Below are 24,283 nucleotides of genomic sequence, written 5' to 3'. Positions count from 1 at the left end.
CACAAAGAAAGCCCACAGGTGGGGTGAATGTTAGTCCACACATGAAAACACCTACAGTGCATCCCAGCAGGGGAGCCAACATTTTTAAGATGCAAAATCACAGTAAATTATATGCAAAAATAAATAAATATTATTTATTATTAAATTAAATTAGATTAAAATAAAAATAAATGAATGGATAACTTCACAATCAACATAATTAATTAATTAATTAATATATTTAGCTTTATTCTTATTGGCACACGGACGTTTTGGGCCAGACGTCCATTAATCAGCATGTACTTTCGGCAATATCACAAAGAAAGCCCACAGGTGGAGTTAATTTGAGGAAAACACCAACTGTGCATCCCAGCATGGGGAGCCAACAACAGACGAAGAATCACAGTAATATACTGTGCAAAAATCTTAGGCCACTGTAGATTTATTGTCGTAGAAAAGTTTTTATGAGGATATAATAAAAACATTTATTGCTTAGTCTCTTTAAGAAGATACAAAGAATACAGAGAACATGTACAATGTTTTAAAACAGCAAAAAAGTCAAAACAAAATGACTTCTTCTGACTGAAGTCGATATTTAGTATGAAACATGGAATCATACAACCATAACAAAAGGTAGCTCAAACAATCAATATTGAGCTTTGGACATGTCTTGAATGCTACCTGGTGTAAATACACTGAAAATCTCATATTGCCTAATAGAGTTCAAGACATGCTAAGTGGAAATGGAGGTCACAGTAAATATTTGCAAATCAAGCCTGGTGAGTTTTTTTTTATTCTGAAATATTTCATTTTTTAATACTGTATACTGGTTGTATTTTAGTAAAGAAACTACTGAGAAATAATTATGTAGTCATCTTAACCTTGCTAAAATAAAGTTTAAAGCGCCCTAAGACTTTTGTACAGTACTGTTTATATTTATTTTTTCTTTTTAATTAAAAAATAAATAAATATAACAACAACAACAACAACAACAACAATAATAATAATAATAATAATAATAATAATAATAATAATAATAATAACAACAACAAAGTTAACTTGTTTTAACGTTATAAATATAATTTTTCAAAGAACTTTATGGAAAATATAAAGTCACAGACTTCAAAGCAGAACAAAAAAAGGGAGCGGCTCCTTCCAGAGATGCCCGCCGGTGCTGGCTCCTCCTGCGGGGCAGCAGCGGTCCAATGAGCGGGCCGGGGCGGAGCGCGCTGTTCCGGAGAAAGAACGACTTATCCAGACACACTGCCGTTGGTCGCCATTTTGAGCAGCAGACCTGCCAACACCGGTAACGGTCCGTCGTTACGCAGCAAATTTATAACGCGTTTGGTATTTTAATTACATTTTTTCCGCCGATTTAAGGATCAATGTCTCGCTTTAACAACAACCGTGGCGGCCTTGGGATGAATTTCCAGCAGCGCAGAGGCGGTGGGCCCGGCGGCCCGATGCGGGGTGGGTTAATGGGAAACCCACATTTTAGGAACCATCCTTTCCAGAACCACAACCAAAATCGAAGGGGAGGAAATAATAACTACAACAGGGGGGGTCATCAGAAGCCACAACAGAACCAGCCCATCATCCCTCCGCCGAGTCCCGGCCCTGCTCTCACCATGAAAGGCCCGGCACAGCAGCAGCAGAAGCCGGCAGAGCAGCAGCAGAAGCCGGTAGAGCAGCAGCAGAAACCCGCACAGCAGCAGCAGAAACCGGCACAACAGCAGCAGAAACCGACAACCCCCGCGCCCCAGCCGAAGATCCAGTCACCCCCACCAAAGCCCACCATGACCTCCCCTCCACCCAACCAGGCCAACAAGAACCAGAACCAGCAGATGAAGTCGCCGGCTGGAAATGCAAACGGACAGCAGCAGAGGCAGCCCCCACAACCGAGCCCGAAGCAAGGACCGCAACAAAACCCCAGGTCCGGTCCTCAACAAAGCCCCAGGTCCGGTCCTCAACAAAACCCCCGATCCGGTCCTCAACAAAGCCCCCGGTCCGGTCCACAACAAAGCCCCAGGTCCGGTCCTCAACAGGGCCCGCGATTCGGTCCTCAACAAGGCCAGAGGACGGGCCCTTATCAAGGCCAGAGGACGGGTCCATATCAAGGCCAGAGGTCAGGGCCACCGGCGACTAAGCCCAGCCAGCAGCCGGAGAAAATGGTCACAAACGACGACGCGATCGTGTCGGATGGGCCCCGGGAAAAGGTTTGTTTTTTAATTTATTTGTTTTTATTTATATACATTTTCTTCCGTTAATGGCGTCGGAAGCTAACGTTAGCCTATTCTCTAGGACTAGCAATACGTTCGATTTGGAGCACAGTGCAGCCCGAGCGAGCGGTGTTAGCTTTCATTCTCTCAGCTGCTTTGTAATCGTCTGCTGCTTCATGTAGCGGTGCATGCCATGCCACAAAACAAGCGCACCCAAGTTGTTTCCGTTTAGCTGTCCGCCATCTTGTCCAAAATCCGAACAGCCACTTATATGAAAATTTAAAAATAGGAATACAACAAAGATCATGAAGTGAGTAATGTGTTTTTATACTGATTTACAATTGTTGTCGGGATTTTTCTCGTGTACGATAGTTGCCCGAAAATCAACGTCAACAAAATGTAGGTCAAGCTTTTCTGTTGAGCACAGACACCGGGTGGGGGATGGGCGGCTTGTCGGAAATATAATATATATTTTATTTTCTAAAACTTGTGTGACCCATATATATTAAATATTTTCTTGAGTTTGTAAAACAAAATGAATAATAAAAAAAAATCCCAGAGTCGACTATAAAAATGGAATTAAACGGCAATATCTGAATAATTTAATCGTTCATGCCAATTTTAAACCAATGACTGTATCATCAAATTATTTTTAAAAGTACAATACTAAAGGAGGACAGTTTTTTAGCTAAGTGATTTTATGTACATATTGTTTTGCTGTAACAGTTGTCAAATTGTCATACTTTTTATCAGATGATAACCTAGGATAGTTAAAATTTTAAATATATCTAATTTTGTCCTTAAATCTTTCCAAAAAAACCCAAAAGACGTGATTGTAGATTACATGAGCGCACAAACAAACAAGCAAGTAATTGCCTTTGAGTTAATAGTTATTTTTTATGTCAGTTCTTAAATACATTCATGTATTTTGTGATCCAGTATGGAAGATTTTTTCTTTGTCTAATAGAGATTTAAGTTTTAATGTAATAATTGTTTAACAGGAGTTTAAGGCAGCACTTTCCATGCTACTGAAACCTGGTGAGAAGGCGTACACACAGCGATGCCGTCTGTTTATTGGAAACCTCCCTAACGACATCACAGAGGACGATTTCAAGAAGCTGTTTGCGAAATTCGGAGAGCCCAGTGAGGTCTTCATCAACAAAAACAAAGGCTTTGGTTTCATCCGATTGGTAAGACAATGCATCCGTTACATCTGAATACTGATACACCGTCTAGTTTGTCATTAGCTCTTTATCATATGTTGTCCTCAATGTTGACCTGCAGCTAGCAATTATTTATTTCTGATTGAGGTTGAACAGATCCCTAATGAGTATTGTAACGCTTTCTTTCTTCAGGAGTCGCGTGCACTGGCAGAGATAGCAAAAGCAGAGCTGGATGACACACCAACAAGAGGCAGACCCCTGCGTGTCCGATTTGCCACTCACTCTGCAGCTTTGTCCGTGAAGAATCTGTCACCGTACGTTTCCAACGAACTCCTGGAAGAAGCGTTCTCACAGTTTGGAATGGTCGAGAGAGCCGTTGTCATCGTGGATGACCGCGGACGCCCCACGGGCAAGGGCATTGTTGAGTTTGCCTCCAAACCTGCAGCCAGAAAAGCCCTGGATCGGTGCAATGAGGGCGTCTTCTTGCTTACCACGTATGTGCACTTTAAGTTCAAAAACACACGTTTGTAGAGTTTGCCTTGAGTTGATACTCAGCCAAAAAATCATGCAAACTTTTGCTTATTTGTTTGGGGTTTTTTTGTTTTTGTTTACACTGTTTTCAGGTCACCCCGGCCTGTCATTGTTGAGCCTCTGGAGCAGTTTGATGATGAGGATGGTCTTCCAGAGAAGCTGGCACAGAAGAACCCCAGATATCAAGTGTAAGCAAATCACTGATGATCCCCATCCGTTTTTCTTTGTAGGGATAATTCGAGCTGTTTTGACTTTGAGTTGAATACGGTTCCTAACTGATACAATCCGCCTAATTAAGAGCGTCACTGTTTCAAGTCATTGTTCTGTGAGCAGCAGATGGTGGGCGGTGGATATGCGCGGGGGAGGGGTGTGGATTCAGGGAGCTGCGTGGAGTAGCAGATGTTGACTCGTGTAAACTGGGGGGAATGGTGTTTTGAGGAAATTGACTGCAGCCTTTAAACCCCCCCATACTGTTAACTACAGTGTAACATATTTGAGCCTCACTGCCACAAAATACTAGATAATATAAAACTGCCACTGACAGTTTTGTTACAGCGATTAAGGCATCTATGTATATCGTGCGGTTAGCATTAATGTGCTTGTAGTTCTCGACATTCATTGTGAATCGGCTTTAGGATTTCCATTGTACTGATCTGTGGTGCAAAAATTCATCTAAACCTAATGTTAACCTGTCTTACAGAGAGCGCGAGGAACCCCCTCGTTTTGCTCGTCCCGGCAGTTTCGAATACGAGTACTCAAAGCGCTGGAAGTCCCTGGACGACATGGAGAAGCAGCAGAGGCAGCAGGTAGAGAAGAACATGCGCGAGGCCCGTGAGAAGCTGGAGAGCGAGATGGAGGAAGCGTACCATGAACACCAGGCCAACCTGCTGAGACAGGGTGGGTGTAGTGGTATTGTTAGGTTTAAGGAGGAAAAAAACAGAGTACTGCAGCTGTTTGGTTATACTTTCTGCTTATTTTCACCGGAAAGAATGCACGTCACTGACAAGGTGTGGTGCATCACGGGATTTAAGCGCCACAATTAACTGTTGTTGTTTCATGTTTGGTTTCAGATCTGCTGAGGCGACAGGAGGAGCTGCGGCGCATGGAGGAGTTACACAGTCAGGAGATGCAGAAGAGGAAGGAGATGCAGCTCAGGTATTTCTGTTTTTTAATCTAGATCGAGTGTGCGGCGGCCTCTTTTACTATTAACGTCTCTCTTTTCTTTTGTAATAAGAGAAAATTAGATTCAGTTTGTAAATATTAATGCTGAACTGGGATCACATGAATGACCGATATTTACTTTGTAAACAGACAAGAAGAAGAGCGTCGCCTGCGGGAAGAAGAGATGATTCACAAGAGGGAGATAGAAGAGCAGATTCGCCGCCAGCGTGAGGAGAACTACAGGATGGGCAACTTCATCGACGTGAGTCAAAGAACACAAGACATGAATATAAAAATGTCATATATGCAGCTAGGCAAGATACTTTGTCAATATGTGTCCGGTTCAATATTTATTTTCCTGTCTTCTCACCACAGAGGGAACGGGAAATGAGAATGAATTCCAGTGGAGGTTTGGGCATGGGTGGTAAGTTTCTGTAGTAATTCTTAATTATGTTAAAAAGTTTAAATTGTAGCGAGTCCCCAGGATGCACAGTGTTTTATCTAATATGTAATTATTTCTGGCTATATTTATATATGTATTTGATATCACTTTTCATGTACTTCTAATTTATTTTTAATTTTATATTATCTAATTTTAATGTTAAAAACAGCAAATGATGAATGTTGGCTGTGCTGTATAATATACACAAATTTCATATTAAAAAATCGCAATAATTTTGCATCTTGTGGCCACTGGTGAGTCCCACACCTATTGATTATATTGATTGACTGTCTCAGGAATTAATTTGACATGTTGTGCTCTTTCCTTTAGAAATGTCCTTTGGTGGGTCCAACCAGAAGTTCCCCATGGGTGGCCTGGGCTTTGAGGGCCAGCAGGGACTGGGATCAGCTTCTGGAGGCCTGATGGGCAAAGAAATGGTAACGTATCCCACTTTTTGGACGATCTGTAGTTAATGTAGTTTGTGTTCGGCTGTGACTTTTTGTTGGAGAGACTCCCAGCATCAAGGCTAGCTGACCAAGCCGGTTTGAAAAGTTACAGATGCTTTCTGCTCCCAGCTGTCTTCGGGTTGCTGGTTGTTGTGCGCGACACACGTGCTGCCTGTCGGATAGGGTTTCTCTCAGTGTTAAGCCACGCCCCCTCAGTTACCTTCACCTGAGTCTCGCTGCTTTCTAGTTACAAAACCGTCAACCTGCACTAAATCACGAGAACGTGCTCCCTCCAGCGCGCTCTCTTAAAGCTGTAGACAGACTCCAGTGGCTCTGCTCACTCTTCACACTGTTGTGTAGTGGACTGCTATTGCAAGCCCTGTCTCACGTGAGCTGGACAGGCACTACTTCTTGACCAGAGGCAGAAGGTCAGCTACAGAGTTTGTCTCTTAATTGTTGACAATGTTTCCATTTAGTTTTTAACAGCTTTTTTTTTGGACTGCGCTCGTAGTTTCATGCATCATCTGTCTTTTTTTTGGGTGGCAGTGTGAAATCCTGTTTAAAGCTCCTTTTGTGCTACAAACCAATTTGAGACCTGTAGTAGGGATGAAGTTTATCTTCTGGAGCAGCAAGCTTTACTTTCTCATCAACATCTTTTTTTGTAACAGAGTATTTAAAATGCTTTTAGTGCAGGCTGACGGTGTAAGGTAGGGCTGGGCAAAAAAAGGTCTCGTTTGGGGATCGAGATAAAAAATTTTATAATGGGGCATTTTCCACAATGTGGATAGACCAAACAGCCTATGACACAGCAGACAATAGGGGCAGTGAGTAGTTAATTCAATCACCACAAACCCAGTTGAGGAAGTATTGATGTCAGTTATATGCAAAAGTGATTAAGTGCCAATTGCAAAATACAGCATCTTTTTTATCACTTGAAATCACCTTATTTAAATAAGAGATAAGGCAAGTTAACTAATACTGTTCTATGTCTGATATTGCATGTATGCAGAGTTAGATGTTCAGTTACTATTAGTAATGTAGCTCAGACATACTCTTAACCAAATCATGTTCACACAATGTTAAACTATTGCCATGTTTGCAAATTTAAATATTTTATATGCACTGTCACATTGACTATTAAATACTGTGAGAAATATCGGTATTGATCCAAAACTACCACAATCATAGTTTTTGCCCAAACGCCCAGCCCCTGTATGAGGCCTTAAATCCAGCAATCAGTAAGAAATATTGTATATTTCAGCAGGATTAATTGACGGGGGCAGGCAAGGCTTTGTGACCATTTGTGTTTAGGAGGAGATGGTGAATTCTGGCTTCAGATCAGTGCTTCTACAGGGTTGTAGTACCAGTGTTGGGTTGGCCTTGCATTACAGTTGTCCGCAAAAACGACTAAATATGTGCTAATGTAGATTAAACGAATGAAGAGCATTTCCAAAATACTTAACTTTTACTCTATATACAACATTTGTATTCGTTGTGCAGAGTATTCTTCAACTTACTGAACTATGTTTTGCATTTGATAAAACGGTGCACTTCGTATTTTTTATCTTTTGACAAATCAAACTTTGTTTACTGATGCTGATAATAGTATGCATTAATTATTTAGCTTTGGGTTTTACAGCCCAATTCTTAACCTCAAAGTGATTGTAAAAAAACACTTTAAGGAGGTGAAAATGTGTTTTAGGTTCAGGCTTGTTGGCAGTGTTGATGTTGGCAATGCACCATGAACACGTATGAGGTGTGAACAATGAAACAATGAAACTCTGCAGTTCATCGTCACATCTGAATGTAAAGCTCACTTAAAGTCTTTGATAATTAAGTCGGTTGAGCAGAGCGATGTGGATCCATTGCTGGAGATATGAATACTTTATATTTTTACTACATTACTTAGTATGTTTTGCTCAACATATTTTCCACCGTAGCCTTGTGTTGTAAATGAAATGCTCCTCTGTTGGAGTTTCGGCTTTTGAGACTTTCACTCTTCTCATGCTTTTCTGGTTTAGTCCAGTCAGAGCCTGTCTGACTTGGCATGTGAAGTGCTCCTGGTAAACGAGCTTCTGTCTTGTAAGAAAAACAGTTGTGTTGAATGTCCTCTAAATTGTTAATATTTTACTGTGCCTATATAATATGCATATATTTATGCTGCAGTCCTGATACTTGAGGTGCTCGCCACACTTTGGATCATTAGTTGAGATTTTTCAATCCTGTGCCTTAAGAGGTGCTGTGACAGGTGGACATTAGATTAATACACCATAATTTCTGTTCATTAAAGATTGGGATGCACTCAATTCAGTGAGAATTTGTTACAATGGCACATAATTTCATTTTTTTTTTTCAATTAATATGAATTTCACCCAAAACAAAAGGAATATAAAAATACGAAGATCTTATTTTAAAAGTTAAATGTACTTTACATATCTTTTTATATGTGTAATGATCTTAAGGAAATAAATAGTGGCAGCATTTACAAAATGCTGCGCCTCTGAAGCAATATGGCTAGGCCATAGGCTCGTCTTGGCATGCGCTGGAGAGACCATACTAGGTAGGCACTGACTAACAAAAGCATTGCCCTCTCTTCCTTTTCCGTATGTAACCTGTGGCACCTGTGGATCTTCATATTGGAACGAACGGTTTCTCCGGATGCGTCTCCTGCTGGTTGTGTTGTAAATCTCACAATATAAAAAAAAATCACCTCTATTGCCATACCTTTTTAAACACTTCCACATGGACATGAACTCTGTGCTTGCGCACCAATCCCATACCTTGCCCCCCCCATCTGCCTCCCTGGCAAATTGACCCCACAGCGCAATGAGCGCTTTGCTCAGGGTGGCCCCAGGGGTATGGGTCCTGGTAACGCCGGGTACGGCAGGGTCCGCGAGGAGTTTGATGGCCCCGCTAAGAAACCCCGTTTTTAAACACTGCTCTTTGATGCTCCCAGCAGCAACATTTGTACAGATTCTTCACATCAAACCTGTTGAGTCGAATTTCATGTATTTAAGTTTAAATTGTTGCTACATTTTAGCTTGACAATTTACTCATTTTATGACAAAGTCAATATTTTCCTTTTTTTATTTTGTATTGTCAGTAGTTTGGAAATATGGGACAACCTCGTGTGGTCCGTTAGTTCTTTCTGACCCATGTATAATTTTCTTTTCTAGATGTACTTTGCTCTGTGAGTCGCCGTGAAGTGATAATTGTAACAACTTTCTCTACTTTATATGGCTGTGTTTTGTGCCATACATTTGGAGTCAAAGCATGTATTATAATAAAGACACATTGGTTCCATCAGGACAAACCGTTAACATTTATTCCTAAAAGTTTAAACCTACAGTGCGTTCGAAAAGCAACTAAATACCAGTAATTATTTGTTTGTAAATAATGTGGATACATCTGCCACATTAGGTCTTAAAGGGTCTATGTGTTATCTCTGCTGCAGTTCTGACTGCTTTCGTTAAGTGACGAGTGTCACAAGATCCAACAATTTAAAAGAAAAAAACACCTGAGGGCTCACTACAGATACCCCACTCTGTCCTTTGCTTATGTTTTTTTATGCTTGCCGAATTCAAATAACACCGACACAATAACGAAACTGACGCAATAAGCATTCTCGTTAAAATTAGAGGGTTTTTTTTATACAACGCTGTAATTAAGCAGATCGTTCGTAGTGCAGAATGGCATTGGCAAAAACATCTGGCATCTGGCAAGACGTCTATAGACTAGACGGCACAGAGCACTTATGAGCTGGCCAGGAGACTCCATTCATTGTATATTTTTATTATGCAGCTTTGCACATTGTCATCACTGAACACTATGCTCTGTGGAAATCATGGTCTCGTCTCTTTGACACTTTTAGAATTTTTTTTAAGTGGCAATACTGAATTTTGTCTGTCATTGGTGTTCAGTAGCTTCAGGAAAGCAGAAATATTACACATAGATCCTTTAAGAAAGCCTGTAGTTTCGTGTGTGAGGTTGTGGGTAGCCAAGTGGACATACACTCATCCTCTTACGCACACACCCTGCACATATTACGTACTCACACACAAGTGTGTCTTTGTGCATGTTTTGAGGCTTTTGACTACGTTTACATGCAGTCCATTATAATAATGATGATAATAATTATCATGTAAGTGCTCACCCTTGTTTTTGTTTTGTTAGCAAATTTTTCTGGTAGTTGGACTGCTGACACGTAACCTGCACTAATACTTACTGTTGCCACCTTCTTGGTGGAAGAGAGGTAGTGTAATTTGTAAGTATATGAGATCTTACCCAATATAAAAACTACATTCGGCTCCCGAGTTATGTATGAAGCTTCTTAAGGCCCTGTTTGTGTTTGTATTTATCTTAAATGATGTCTTAATGGACATTATTGAATTTTTAGACTCAGTTTTATTCTTGGCAAGGAGATATCTATTTCATAAGAGTGTAATTGAGCAAATGAGAGGCCCGTTACCACATTCCTCAAAGTTGCACAATTCAAACCTGTTTGTATACATCCGGTAATTGTGAAACAAGTAAGAATGATGTTCCTTTACAGATCTGCATGTAAACGTAGTCATATTCGATCTAGTTAAGAACACTTTTTTTTGGTACAACAGAGGTCAAAAGTTAAAAGGAACAGAAAAGGAAGTATTTGATGAATTGACAAGCTTTTATCTGAATTGAATGTTTATTCAATAGTTAGACTATTGGTTGGCATGATTAAACTTGCCTTTGCATCACTGGCAACGTACTCGGTTAGACTTGCCTAAACAGGAAAGCAAGCCCTTTGAATGGGCCAATATGAGCAATTCTTTTCAGTTACTGCTCTTAATGTATTAATTTGTAAAAGAAATATAGATCCTACCCTTGCACAGGTTGTATTTTGTACTGAGATGAAGAATTCATTGTGCCGGACCAGTAAGAAGAGAAGAAATCCAGAGTTTCAATTCTCTGCCATGACTTGGAAGCATAAGCAAGATACTCTGCATCAGCATGGCTCGTGCTGAAGTGGGATATGTGGCAGCAAACGCTGACAATTCCCATTCTCCAGTTTGTGAATTCTCTTTTACATCCACAGAAGGAAGGCTTATCAGTTTTATTAGGACAACTTTTTCACTTTGTGTGTTCTTATTTAATATATCTTGTGTTGCACACATACACTCCGGTGTGCCTGGATGTGTAAACCTACGTGACTGAAGACGTTCTTTCTCGGTACAGCTGGGGACACGGTGCTTTCATTTTATTTTTCTCAGAACTGGCCTCAATTTTTTGTTCTCATACTGCTTCATATCATCGCCATTTTCACACCGAGATTGTGCTATAGGGCTGCTGCAAAGTCTGCTTTTTCACACTGCCTTTGTTGCATTTCTACACAGAGCTAAACAACAGTGGCAAAATGCCGCTCCGGTGTGTGATTTTAAGTAGCAGGTCGGCATCGTGGAATCAAGAGGTGTGACGGGCAAGATATGTAACACAACAGTGTTGATCTCCAGTGTGAGAAATCACATACACGTGGACAGTCTTTTTTAATCAATACCAATACCATAACATGGCAGAAACAATCTTTTACCCTCTGTTATGTGGCGGCTGATCTTATCTTCTGCTCGGAGGCTAAAGTGCTCCCAGACCTCATTGTTTTTACAATTTAAAGACATTTTCGGCTGTCATTCTTCTTTTTTAAAGTCAACTACCAACTGTTTACAGCTACTTTTAAAATGTCCTGCAGTGGACGGCATGCATAACACTTCATCAAAACATCACACATTTACCACCCATGATCCAGCCGACTGTCCCGTTTCTGCAACTTTTTTTTTTTTTTTTTTGGCGCTATTACGATCTATGGTGCCACCTAAAAGGCATGACAGATCAGTCTTCTCATTCCTTAATTGTATCTTTAATACAGAACTAAGAGGCAGCATAACTGCTTGTAAATTGGGGCTACAAATTGGGAATATCACAAGACACAACAATTACAAAAACAATTTGAAAACAACACATTTTTAATAACCTTATTAGTAGCTCTAACATACCAGCCTTCCAGCCAGGATATCGGGCCTTCTTAACATGAAACATGGAAAGCAAAATTAAATGAACCAGATCTGTTAAATTTTCACAGTGGTCTTTTTGTTTTATTGACATTTGGCTAACTGATGAAAAGCCTTCTTTATCAAGAAGCTGTCAAATTATTATCACCAATATGTAACGTGATTATCAGATGGAAGAGAAAAGGATTAAAACCTTACTTAAAGTCTTCTTCCAGCTGAAGGTCACATTTGTGCTCAGCCTGGCCCCAAGAAACATGTCAGTACCCATTGAGGTGTTTTTTTCATCTTGGCATCAAATAACGACTAGCTTGCCTCAGCAAGCGTTTCTCCGAGTTGTGTTGTAGAAGGAGATGAGCTGTAAATGTGAGTGTAAGTATTTTTTGCATTAATTACAGCTTTTGAGATGGACCACATTTTATTTAAATCTAAAGTGTCATTGTTTGTCTTGACTGTGTTCTTGTTATGGAAATGAAGAATATGCTGAGAGATGAAGAGGGGCACTTTTTTTCTTGGCTCCAGTGTGATTGACATTTCGTCAACTGTTGATGGTTTATTTGCATTATGTGTAGTTGACAAGTGTCCCTGCAGCAGCACAGCTTTTCATACTTTTTTTCAGCCTTTAGATTAGTAAGATGAATAAGAACCATAAGTGGCCTTCAGTCTTTCAGTCAGTTTTGGAGTCACTCTATAGTGCTCTTTTGTAAACACTAATTGTCCAGTGGCTGATTTTGGACAATACTTTGACCTTTACATGATGTCCAAAATGCATCCTGTGGTTGTTCTTTTCATTTGTCTAATAGTTGCCAATACACTGGAGTATGCAAGACATCGAGAAACTTAACCTATAGTATTTCTATTGTACACAATATTATAGTGTACCCTGCAGAATAACTAAAAAAACTTTTTTTAAGAGTTTTGTTTTGTTTTAGAAAGTATATGAGGTAAGTCCTCCCTTGTGTGGCATCCTGCAAATCACACCTGAAATGGCTGCGAAACAGGACTGCACATATTTGGTAATAGCCTTGGATAACATGGAGTGTTCATCTGTAATGTTTCGTGTGTTTTTGTTCTGTACATTTTTTCTTTAACAGGTTTGCCCGGCTTTACAGATTGTGAACTGTGGAGGAATTTGTGGCTGTACAGCCTGGTCTCAGGAATGCTTTAGCAAAGAAGTCTAAACACTGGACTTTTTGTGCATAATATCCCAGTAACGGAACAATATACTTAGGATAAAAACCAGGATGCCACCTTTGGCCAACATATTTGCCTTTGACTCAGCGTAGCATCGAGAGCCAGTTGTGTATTGATGCTGATCTAAATATGTTCTCAGGGCACGGTTACACATGAGTGACTGCTGTTGAGTGACCATCGCCTGCCGAGGTGATAACATGCTGAACTGGATGTAATTCATATGTCAAGTTAGCCTGCCAATTACTGTGAAATTAGGGTTGCAACGGTTCGAGACTGTCACAGTACGATACATCTCAGAAAATATTGCGTTTTGATGTTATCACGGTATTACAGAATTATTATTATTATCCAAAATGACCCTCAAAAGAATGAAAACAAAGGGTTTAATTAATTATAGTGATAAATACAAATGTTTTATCACTTTAAGTAATGCCTGGAACCAGTTGGTTTTCTTTCGGTGCCCATGTTAACACGTTAGAGCAGCCACACTGCCTGCATGAGCAGCGCTTGTCAGGCACGTCTCAGGTGCTTGTCAGATGCAGCGCATCGAGAGAAACCGTGGCTTGCTGTTTTTTCCACGCCCCGCGTCCAACACACGGCATGCGGTTGTAAGCAGAAATAGACATTGAAAATAGTGGTTTGATTTTTATATTTTCTCTAAAACACCTTTAATTACAGTTTCGGTGTCTTTATCTGTCTCAGTTATGAGGGAAATACAAATCTGTTTTATGAAACTTTCCTGTTTAAGTTTCAAAATAAAAGTCCTCTGACAAGGTATGTCAACAGAATCATAGCAGTTGTTAACACGAGGCATTTTATTGTGAAATATTTGCAGGACCGTGTTGTTGACAAGGCAAGAGCTGCATGGCTTCATAAATGACTGCGATATGTGCTTATAGATGTACAGTACTCACTGCAGCGGGCAGCCCTGCAGAAGCGTCACAGCAACAATCCTGTCGGTCCGAACACTGTGAGCATGCAAGACGCCGCAGTTTGGCGAGGTTGCCATCACACGCTACTCACGCATGCAGTGTGTGCCGCGCATAAAACTTGAAACCATTTTTTATGGAAGTATGTGTAAAAAGTCTTTTTTGAAAATAAAAGGTTAGATTCTGTCCAATTCTTTTTTTTTCAGTATCATAGATAAGCAATTCTACACATTATTACCGTCAACTTTTATATCATTGTATACCTCAAAACCAGTATATCGCTGCAACCCTATATATATGCAACCCTAATATAATGTTATTGATACATTTTCCAGTTTTTTTTACATAACATGTTCCCTGACTCACTGCCAGCCAAGCAGCATCTCTTGTGTGGCAGTTTGTATTTTTCATGGCTGATGCTGTTCTGAATTGGCTGGTTAGTCACAGCAACAATCTGTCTCATCCACACATACTCCTCCTTTTACTGTTTAAGGCTGCCATTTCACCAAAGTTCACCAAAGGTGAACTGAATGCAAAGCCAAGTTTTATTCGCCCCTCTGCTTGCACTGAATGAAAGTAAGTTACCCAGTGTTAATTTCGCTCATGTGTGACTGTACCCTAAGCCTGTAGATAAAATCACAACAAACCCCAAGATCCCTTTGTAAGACCAGAATGTGATTCACTGATTAAAAAAAAAATTATGCACTCTTTAATGTTAATGTAGATCCTTAGATTTCCTGAAAAATGTCTCTTTAGGCCAGAGAATAGAAAATCCCCGTGGAACTTGTGAGTATTAACTTTTCTGATAGTGGTTTGCCTCCTTTGTATGCCGGCAATTTTTAATAAGTACACTGAATTCATAAATTTGACAATTTATTTAATTTCTTTGAGAACATGCTGCAGTTACATGTTTGCCTCTTTGCTGAACTCTTTGCTGCTGCAACAGCAGAGTGTTGTTAGCGAGTTCACAATAATTGTGTTTGTGGATCAATGTTGGTGTATTTATTATTTTCTTAACAGCCTGGAACTAAATATTAATGCAGCATTGAATCATATTTATGTACGATTCCAGTTTCAGCCTTTATAGTCATTCCAAATTTATATTTTGGATGGCTCGATATATATATTTGTTTCTAGATGATAATTATATTTTTCAAAAATGATGAATATAACTGTAGTTAGTTTTAATTATTGCAAGCGATAAAGAAAAGAAATTTGTCAGTTTTTTGAGGCTTTAGTTTCTTTAGAGTCTTTTCTCTCTTTGATGATTGACGAGGAGAAAACTGTTGCATCCACTTATGTAGTGCTGTTTTATAGATTATCCAGTGTTTGATTTAATATCAGTTGTTTAACTGGATTTCCAGACTAAAATGTAACACATTGAAAGGATTTTCTCACGTAGTGAACGAAACAAGAAAAGGAAAAGTCAGATGACTACAAATGCTTTGGAGTTGGTAAGACAATTTGGGCACAATTTAAAAAGTCTAAACAAAAAAAATAATAATTAAGTAGTTAAGATTTTTAATTAATGATTTCGTCTTGTGTAAATGTAGATACGTATTAAAGAAAAACTGTTAAGCTAATTAAGGGACTTTGTAGCTGAACCAAACAAGAGACATTTTCCTCCAGACAGCATCTGAACATCCGCAAAGTACTATAGTGCCGCTCATTGACGTGACCTAAGTGTAACTTCTAAAACTTGTAATGTTATGTCTGTTTGTTGGTGTTGTGTACACTTTGTTTTTTTTTAACAGGTTTGACCAGCTTTAAAGGTGTTGGACTAAGAGAAGGAACTTTCCAAAACCAACAAAGTCAAAGTCTGTAGCTTCATCACTTTTGTTAATGAAACTTTTCAGTCACTCTTCAGGACCGAATAGCACCTGTTCTGGAAAGATTTACATTTATCATGATAGGTGGTGGCTTTATAGCTTGGATTGTATCTTGTGAAGTTGGAAGATACGGTTTCAACATTTGTCCACACTTACTGTGCCCTGAACACTAAACTTCCCCAACAGCAGAAGAGTTTCTGTTATTGGAGTTAAATGGAAATCAAACCTTTGACACTGGCACTTCTGAGTTCATAGTCAAGATTTGCTTAAAGAAAGCAGCAAGCACCTTAACAACTACGTTACAGAGGTTTGTGAAGGGTTCTGATTCCTCAGCACATTTTGACTGTGTTACTAAACTTGAAATACTATGTGCACATGCACTGTAGTGCAAGTAAAATTTGAGCTGTTCTGGTAATTCTCAGCTCTGCGTGCAACAGTGCACCTACCTTTGTACTGAAATACTTTGTGCAGTGCTGCCAGCTGTCATGCACTGACCATGAGACTCAAATTGGCATTTTTCAAATGCTCTCAGGCCACAAGTCAGTTTTCCAGTGAGAAACAAATGAGCTGTGTGTTTAAAAAAAAAAAAAGACACTGATGGCATACAGCTGGTGAGACAGAGCAGCACAGAGCAACAGCAGCATTTTATACAGTGTTGCATTAGAGCCAGCCACCGCTTGGATTTTGATTAAGGCCTGTTGTAAACATACTTTCACCAAGTTAAGACTTTAAAATATAAAACAATATATTATAAACTAGATACGACTGGTAAAATGGGTGACTTCACCAAAGAAGTCCTAATATGGTAAAAACCAGTTTCCATAATAGATTTGCCAAGAAGCCGCTCAAAAAATTCCTCTGATCATCTAAAATTTGGATAAGTTTCACTGCACATTACTGCACAGGAAGGCTCAGAAGATAACCTAACATATTGAAAATATCCTCATCTTTTCATAAATGACATGCATAAGAGTTTTCCTTCGCAGGTTTGCCGACTATGACTGTATAAAATTACAATGAAAGTAGGGGAAAAAATGTTGCAGTGATTGTGTGGATTTTTTTCAGTTGGATCAGGCCCTGGCAGAAGTGCCAACGAAAAAGGACAAATACACCAAATGGTGCAGTAAAAAAATGGTGCAGGTAATAAAATTTTGGTGCATGTCATAATGAACAGAGAATACATAGAGGTTCTATGTTGGGATTTGTGTGGAATTGGTGCACATTTTAACCTATTCAGAAGCTATTTGGAGGTTTAAAACAGGAGTGTCCTTTTGCAGCCGACACATTTTGAGCTCGTGCAAAAACAGTAACCAAAGCTCTGACGATGACAATCGAGAGTCAGAAGTTCAGAGTCAAGATTTTTGTAAAGGTGGCGCCAATCAGACTTAGACAAATGACACATTACAGGGATGGGTATCGTTAGGACTTTTCTGACACAATATTGATACAGATGCTGCTTATAGATTTGATACCTGTCGATACTGTTATTGATACTATTTTCCATAATTGGGTGCAGAAGATGACGACATGACATGAAAAGACTCAACAATTGTTATTTATTACTGTTTTGCAGAAACAAGTTAAATTTGTTTTGTATGTTGACACATCTGACAGTCGGTACAGCTCAGAGGCGGAATGATGGGGGGGCAGCTGTCAGATCTGTGCAGAGCACCAGAACAAAAACGCACACGACTCACAGCGTGACAACCAAAATACAAGATGTCCTCTCTTCTGTGACATGAGAAATACTTTCAAAATAAGTAAAGTCTCACTATGCTACTGTTTCTATCCTTTCAACACGGGTTTCCTGTTCATAACGTAGGATTATCGGGGAAGCAATGGTGTGGTGTGTGGTACCAGAAACTGGTACCAAGTTAGCACTGCATTTCGATACCCATTCCTACATATTACTACATTAGAGTTAAAGAACAAGGACGTATTGCAGCACATTTGACTTAACATGAAAATTAAGGCTTTGGCACTGACATTTTTAAGAGCAATTCTTTGTCAAGGTCCATTTAAACAGATGACATCGTAACTATGTTGGAGGTTCAGAGCACGATCGCCCCCTCTCTATTGCAACTGCATCATCAGAGATCAAATTGACGGCAAAGCTTTGACAGTTACATTTTGTAAGAGAACTTCTTTATCAAAGCTGTAAAGTATAACATAGAAATTCGTAGCAGATGTCCCCTGTTGCAACACATTTTGACTTTGTGTTATTGGAGTCGTAATTGAAACCGACGCTTTGACACCAGCATACCTAAAGAAAAGTTCTTAGTCCCTCCAGGATTTTGTGGGCCGTTTTCAGGATTGTTGAAATGCCTGATTCCACAGCAGCTTCTCTTAAAATGTAAAATAACATCAGCGTGAATCACAAAAATACATGTGATGCGTTTTTTGGATTCTCAGCTGCTTATTATTACTATGAGCATTCAGTGTTTCCCACAGAATAAATATATTCTGTTCGGGGAAGCAGCAGCTGATAGCTGCCGATCAGCTCAGCGCAGTACTGACGTTATGTGTCTGTGAGCAGCTGTCCTCCTGCACTCTCAGCCCAGTTAGAACGAGCTGAAACAGCACAACCTGAGCTCATCCCTGCTCGTCATATTTTGCTGCCTGGGCCAAAAAAACAGCAGTCAACAAACCATTAATTTCACCCCAACAAGGTGACTGAAGCTGATTAACTTAGTTGTTAAACCAGTTGCTAACCGTTGGGTAACATTAGCCTTGTGATGCTAACAGTTAGCCTTGTCGGTGTGCATGCATCCCAGGCACAGAGCTCCCGTCCTGCAGCAGCAGGCTCATGATAAACAGAGCGACAGAATTGGCTGAGTAAATGGATGCATTTTAGGCAATGAAATGAGATTTTTCCATTTTAAATATTAAGATTTGGGATTTGACAAAATTTCAAGATGGTGCAGAATTCACTGGGATTGGCTGAATTTGCATGAATTGTTGCTATCACAACATCCTGGAGGGACTGCTTAGTCAAGATTTGTTTAAAGTCTTAACTTTTCACCACCCATATTTGTTCTCTTTTGTGGACAAATCCTGACCCTTAAAGCTGCTGGTAGAAGCTGCACTCGTAGACCTGATCGACCTCCTATTCATCAACCTGCCTGAGGCAGGAAGTCCCATGCACCTAATGGTTGAAGAGAGGATGGCGTGTTGTGCCTGTGTGGTTGTGCGTGTGTGTGTGTCATGTCTTTGAGTAAATGAGCGGTGTGTTAGCTGCTGTCAGCCAGCTTGTCAAAGACAGGCTGCCCCAGTCCACAGTAGAGGCTCTTCTCTGCAGTTGGGTTACATTGACGATGAGTAGTTCTGCAGAAGTCAGTGGACAGTAAAGCCTGGACTTGTTTGCACTGCAGCCAGAGGTATGCTTACACAGATCAGCTGAACGAGTAAGGTAAGTGTCCCATCCATGTCTATAATACAAGATGCACAGTTATCCCACAACTTAACTCTCTGTCCTCTCTGACACCACGTCACAGCTCACAGTGGCGTCCACAGGGCTTCTGGCATCACACTTCCAAAGAATGGCATCACAGTGCAGATCTCTGTTCTTCTACCTTTTTGTGTGTGGATGTGGCAAAGCCTCGTAGCCCGTGCAGTGTGTGTATGTGTGGTTGTAGTACTTTGGCCTCTCCGTATGTATGCATGACAGAAGCGATGTATGGACGGCTGAGTCACTGGTTCAACACTGCAGTTTCTAACCACACGTGTTTGATACAGTGCTGCTGTCATTTTGTGGAAACTACAAGTCAAGAGAAGTTTTTTATTTTTGGTGCTTGAAGAGTTGAAGCGGGTTGAAGGAATAATTTTATAGCATTAGGAAACTTCAGTCTTTCACAGCTGTATGGGATATTTCAGTTCTCTCCATTCAGCTTGAGCTGATTTCTTTAGGGATTTTTTTCTGAACTTTTTTGCCTCATTTAAAAGGTAATTAGCTTTGGTGACAGGCAGGTTGTATCCAACAGTCAACACAAAAAAGTCAAACACAAAGACTAACTCATGGATGACATTTTACATTGTAACGTAAAAAAAAAACTTTTTGGGTAGTTCTGTCTTTGTGCACTTTTCTTTTACATCATTAAAATAAATCAAATAGTGCTGCATGATTTTTGTACAGATTTTTTTGTGGTTTTGGCAGATTTATGCACTTTAAGGAACAATAGCACAAATGTGCAGGCCAATTTTTGTTTCCTGTGAATTCATTTATAGTACAGTTGTCCGGTCAGTGAACCATGGTACATTTTTAAAATTGTTTCAAGTATTTAAAGCAACTACAAGGAACTTTGACAGCCCATTTTCGTGAACGCAATATTTTGAAACTGCCTCAAAGGAGTTTCTTCAAATTTGGCACAAACGTCCATTTGGACTTCTTGATGAGCTGATTATATTTTGGTTTTCCAAGATCAAGGTCCCTCATCCGTCTCACATGAATGAATGCAATATCTCCAAAACAACTTGAGAAAGTTCCCTGAAATTTAGCGCACATATTCTCTTGGACTCAAGAATGAACTGATTTCATTTTTGGGCATTCAAAGGTCGCTGGCTTTGCATCTGTCTCGTTCTCATGAATGTTGTGTCTCAAAAACTTATTTTGGCACAAACATCCACTTCAACCCAACAATGAGCAGATTCGAATTTACTGGTCAAAGGTCACTGAGACCTTTGTGTCTCTCTCGTGATTTAAACATGTGATTAAAGGCCTTGAAGTAGTTTCCCCAAATTTGGCACAAACATCCACATAGACTCAAGAATGAATTGATCAGAATTTGTTGGTCAAAGGTCACTTGACCTCACATGTTTATGGCCATAACTCAGGAATAATACGCTCACCCCTTGTAGCTGCTTTAAATGTCGTCAGAGTTAGCACTGGGCAGAAGAGCTCACGCTATCGTCACCTCTCTCGACTGCGTCTGGCTGTGAAATGTCTGTAAAACTATAAGCTTGAATACTTTGTGGTACTGGGTTGGGTTGTCTTTACAGCTTTGAAGTGTCACATACTTGTGGGGTTGCTCTGGGTGGGATTGTAGAAAATATAAATCCCTGTCAGACAAAGTGTCTTTTTGATTCAGTGCTCAATGTAGTTTGATTCTTGGACTGTGAACTGTGTGACTTACTGTGTTTGTATTTTCGGGGTTCGGTGTGGATGTTTTTTTTCCCTTAAAAAATACCAATTCACACAAGTTATAACAAACTTCCTGAGTTCTTGTCATGCGGTTTCTCATAATTTTCCTTATAACCTCTGTCTATAAACTGGATTTACTGTATATTCACCGTGTATCAGCACTCAGGCTGCACCAGTGCATTAATTACAGGAAGTCTTGTATGAGGAGAAACACACTGTTAAAGGTGCCTTCAGTGTGACACACTTCCTGAGGATGTCACACCTGTGACGGCCATTGCAATTGAATGTCCTCATAAGTAATTCAGTGATAGTTTTTTTGTACATGTAACAGCTAATGAAGCAAAATTTTAAAGGTGCTTATTTTCCACAGTCAGTACGCTCACATGATGTTAGAAAAAGTCAGATTACTGTGTTATTACTACTAAAACTGGACTTTAAAAATACATATATAGTCCAGCTGAGATGGTACTAAGGATTGATTTCTCGCAGTTGGATGAACCAACCGAGTTATCCATGTTGTCCCCACTCGACATGCAACTTGTTAGCTGCTTGCTATCTTGTTTTGGTATGTGACGTAACAGGTCAACCAGAAATAGGTCCAATAGCAACAAGCTTAAAAAGGGCATGTCTCCACCTATTGTGGGGACATTTCTGTCAATAATCGGTGCCTGTACACTGGAACAAGGACGGCAGTCCAATTGAAGAGCTATAACAGCAGCTCAACTCAAAATAAAGCAATCTTACATCCTTCTGGTATGTTCAGATGTGATTTTGAGCAGACCCTTAAAAAACTGCAACATGTTTCCTATTTACATCCCCCAAGAGCATCATGGGAACTGTCATAACAAAGCTTTGAGATGATTATCTCCCATAGTTGGTAAGAGGATCCGTTAATAATCTTAATTTTTGTGAGCATAGCACTTTCAGTACAGTTTTCAACATTATAACAGGGCAGCGTCCTCAAGGATACTGCAGATCTATCACTGACAAAAAATTTTGCAAACCCCTGCATATTCGGTGGTTGTTTGTTTGAGGCTGAAGTGAGACACTCAAACCAGACACAGAAAAAATACACTGACATTAGGTTTCTGTTTATTGTCTTGACAGGAAGGCAAAGGGAGACACATGCAGAGCTTAAAATGACGTAGTGTTTGACTCCTGCTTTCATCGCCGGTCTCCTCTCAGTACTTCTCACTGCTCATATTTTGTCCCTCTTCCTCATAAACCCAAACCTGTCCTGCCAGTGACCAGCCAGTCATTGTGAAAACACAGTACGTCTCGACTGGCGTTTTCATTTTGTAGTAGACGTCGTCTTGTAGCTGTGAAGGACCGTGGTGGAGTTTACGGTTCTCCCTGATCAAGAGGGAACTTCACTGTGTTCAGCCCTGATTTAAGCCCCCGAGGCTGTCGAGATGTATCCGTCTGCACTGTGATCCATTTTCCAACAAAGTCTTCAGTCCCGATTGACCCAAAATAATCTCTCAATGTCTCTGAGTGTGATGCCAGAATAACCCTTTTTGGCCTCGACTGGCCTCGTCTAAAAGGCCGCTGCCCAAAGTCTACACGACTGACACTGAAAACGATCCACTTCTCTAGAGCTTCTCTCTATGGTGCAGCTCCCAGCTCAGTTTGGGGTTTTTGCAGTAACACCTCTGATGTGTCAGAACCAAGTCCAGCTTCACATGGTTTTGTAACAGGGTAACAGAAAACCTCAAGGTTTTGCAGCAGATCTGAAGGTTGTTGTCATAAATTTGTCTCGTCTGCAGTTTCTAAACAAACGAATCTACTTCAGGACGCTGACATGCCTCTCTAAAATCCTGTACTTTAACTTTATCACACAGTTCATACCACATACGTGTACTCACACTGACATACACATGGAGAGTTATTGACCTGTAATGCATGTCCACATTATAACTTCATAACCTGTATTCATAATTTAAACATATGCTTGCTACAGTCAAACACACACACACAAAACACACACAGACTCGCTGATGCGCAGGTTGTCACTTTTAAGGGTGGCAACCTCAAAGTAGTGAAGTATATAAAACAAAGGTAGAAAACTGTAAAGGCAGTTCACTGTCCGGCTCTCATTGTTTTTTTCTCGCCACAGGAGCCTCGAGCGGTCGAAGGAGGCTGAGAATCCACACCGTTAAACCAGGGTGAGTTTGCTCAGCGTGAGCTCCGAGAGGAGCTTCCTCTTTTTTTTAATCTTGATTTTAATCGAAGACGTTAAATAATTTTTTTTTTTGCTATTTTGTTTGTTCCTGTTTTTTAGGTGAATATGAAGACTGATGTCTGATAAAATGCCAGAGCTGCAGGAGACTCCAGCCACAGCCCTGTGGTGATGTCAGCGTGACGTCCATGTTAGTCCCTCCTATTTGGTTTTCAGACCTAGATGCAAAAAATGATTAAAAAAAAAAAAATCTTATTTCAAAAGCATTAAAAAAATCTAGAGAGCCAGTACTGGCAAGCATTTGATTTGCATAAGCATTGGTGTATAATGCATTTAAGACTGCTGTTGAGACATGTCAGTCCTACTATCTCCATTTTTTTAAAAACCCTGTTTTTTTCTGCTTCTTGCAGAGCTGCAGGTGGTGGAGGAGACGCAGCACCAGGAGTCGTCCAGCAGGAGGACAAGCGGCCTGCAGTCCAGACGAGGGACGCACTGTTTGTTTTTTTTCTATTTTGATACTTTAATAATAAATAACACAAACCTTACTTAAGTTCTTTGAATTTTTTGCGGTACAGAATAAATCCTTTTTATGTTGAGTCCATTTAAACCTTTTGTTATATTGAGAAGTTTAAGTGCAAACCTGATAGTTTACCGTTTTGCTCGGAGCCCTGCAGGTTAACACAGTTTTCAGAATTTGCTTTTGTTGTTCCACCGTCAGTCATTTTTGTAATCAGAGATAGTAACTGCAAAGATCTTCCATTGATACTGTTTTAGTTGTGTGATAGAGAGTCAAAGTAAGGCACAAATGTAACTTTATTCAAGATTTCTTTATTGTTGTTCCAGCCATGTAGTACATGAAAATAATTAAATGAAGTATTCAGGTCTAGATTATCTTGAATAAAAATGTTATAATAGATAAAAACATTGGGTAATTAAATAAATAAATAGATAAAGTGAGCAGTGCAGCATGTAAACAGTACAAATCTTATCTTACCTGATGTGTTTTATCCAGTGACTCCTGGTCCTCATCGGTCAG

The 24,283-nt window shown here is 40.0% G+C and overlaps 1 protein-coding gene across 2 annotated transcripts; it reads left to right on the top strand.

Annotated features, from left to right (window-relative positions):
• Positions 1–1,236: 1,236 nt before the first annotated feature.
• On the top strand, positions 1,237–23,792 carry sfpq (splicing factor proline/glutamine-rich). 2 transcript variants are annotated; one of them, XM_088090766.1, is made up of 12 exons: positions 1,237–2,195; positions 3,200–3,388; positions 3,554–3,855; positions 3,985–4,080; positions 4,593–4,789; positions 4,963–5,047; positions 5,204–5,315; positions 5,429–5,477; positions 5,826–5,932; positions 23,185–23,233; positions 23,350–23,437; positions 23,658–23,792. In XM_088090766.1, exons 1-10 carry the CDS (start codon positions 1,365–1,367, stop codon positions 23,209–23,211), a joined length of 1,995 nt encoding a protein of 664 aa, XP_087946892.1. In that variant the 5' UTR covers positions 1,237–1,364; the 3' UTR covers positions 23,212–23,233; positions 23,350–23,437; positions 23,658–23,792. The 2 variants fall into 2 exon arrangements, with proteins under 2 accessions (XP_087946892.1, XP_042361949.1); XM_042506015.2 differs by having other exon boundaries at positions 8,764–23,233.
• The last annotated feature ends 491 nt before the right edge of the window (positions 23,793–24,283 follow it).

This window comes from Plectropomus leopardus, chromosome 17, assembly GCF_026936395.1.
Source record: "Plectropomus leopardus strain MGB_pleo_1.0 chromosome 17, ASM2693639v1, whole genome shotgun sequence".
Lineage (NCBI taxonomy): Eukaryota > Metazoa > Chordata > Actinopteri > Perciformes > Serranidae > Plectropomus > Plectropomus leopardus.
This window is presented reverse-complemented; position numbering and strand designations above follow the sequence as displayed.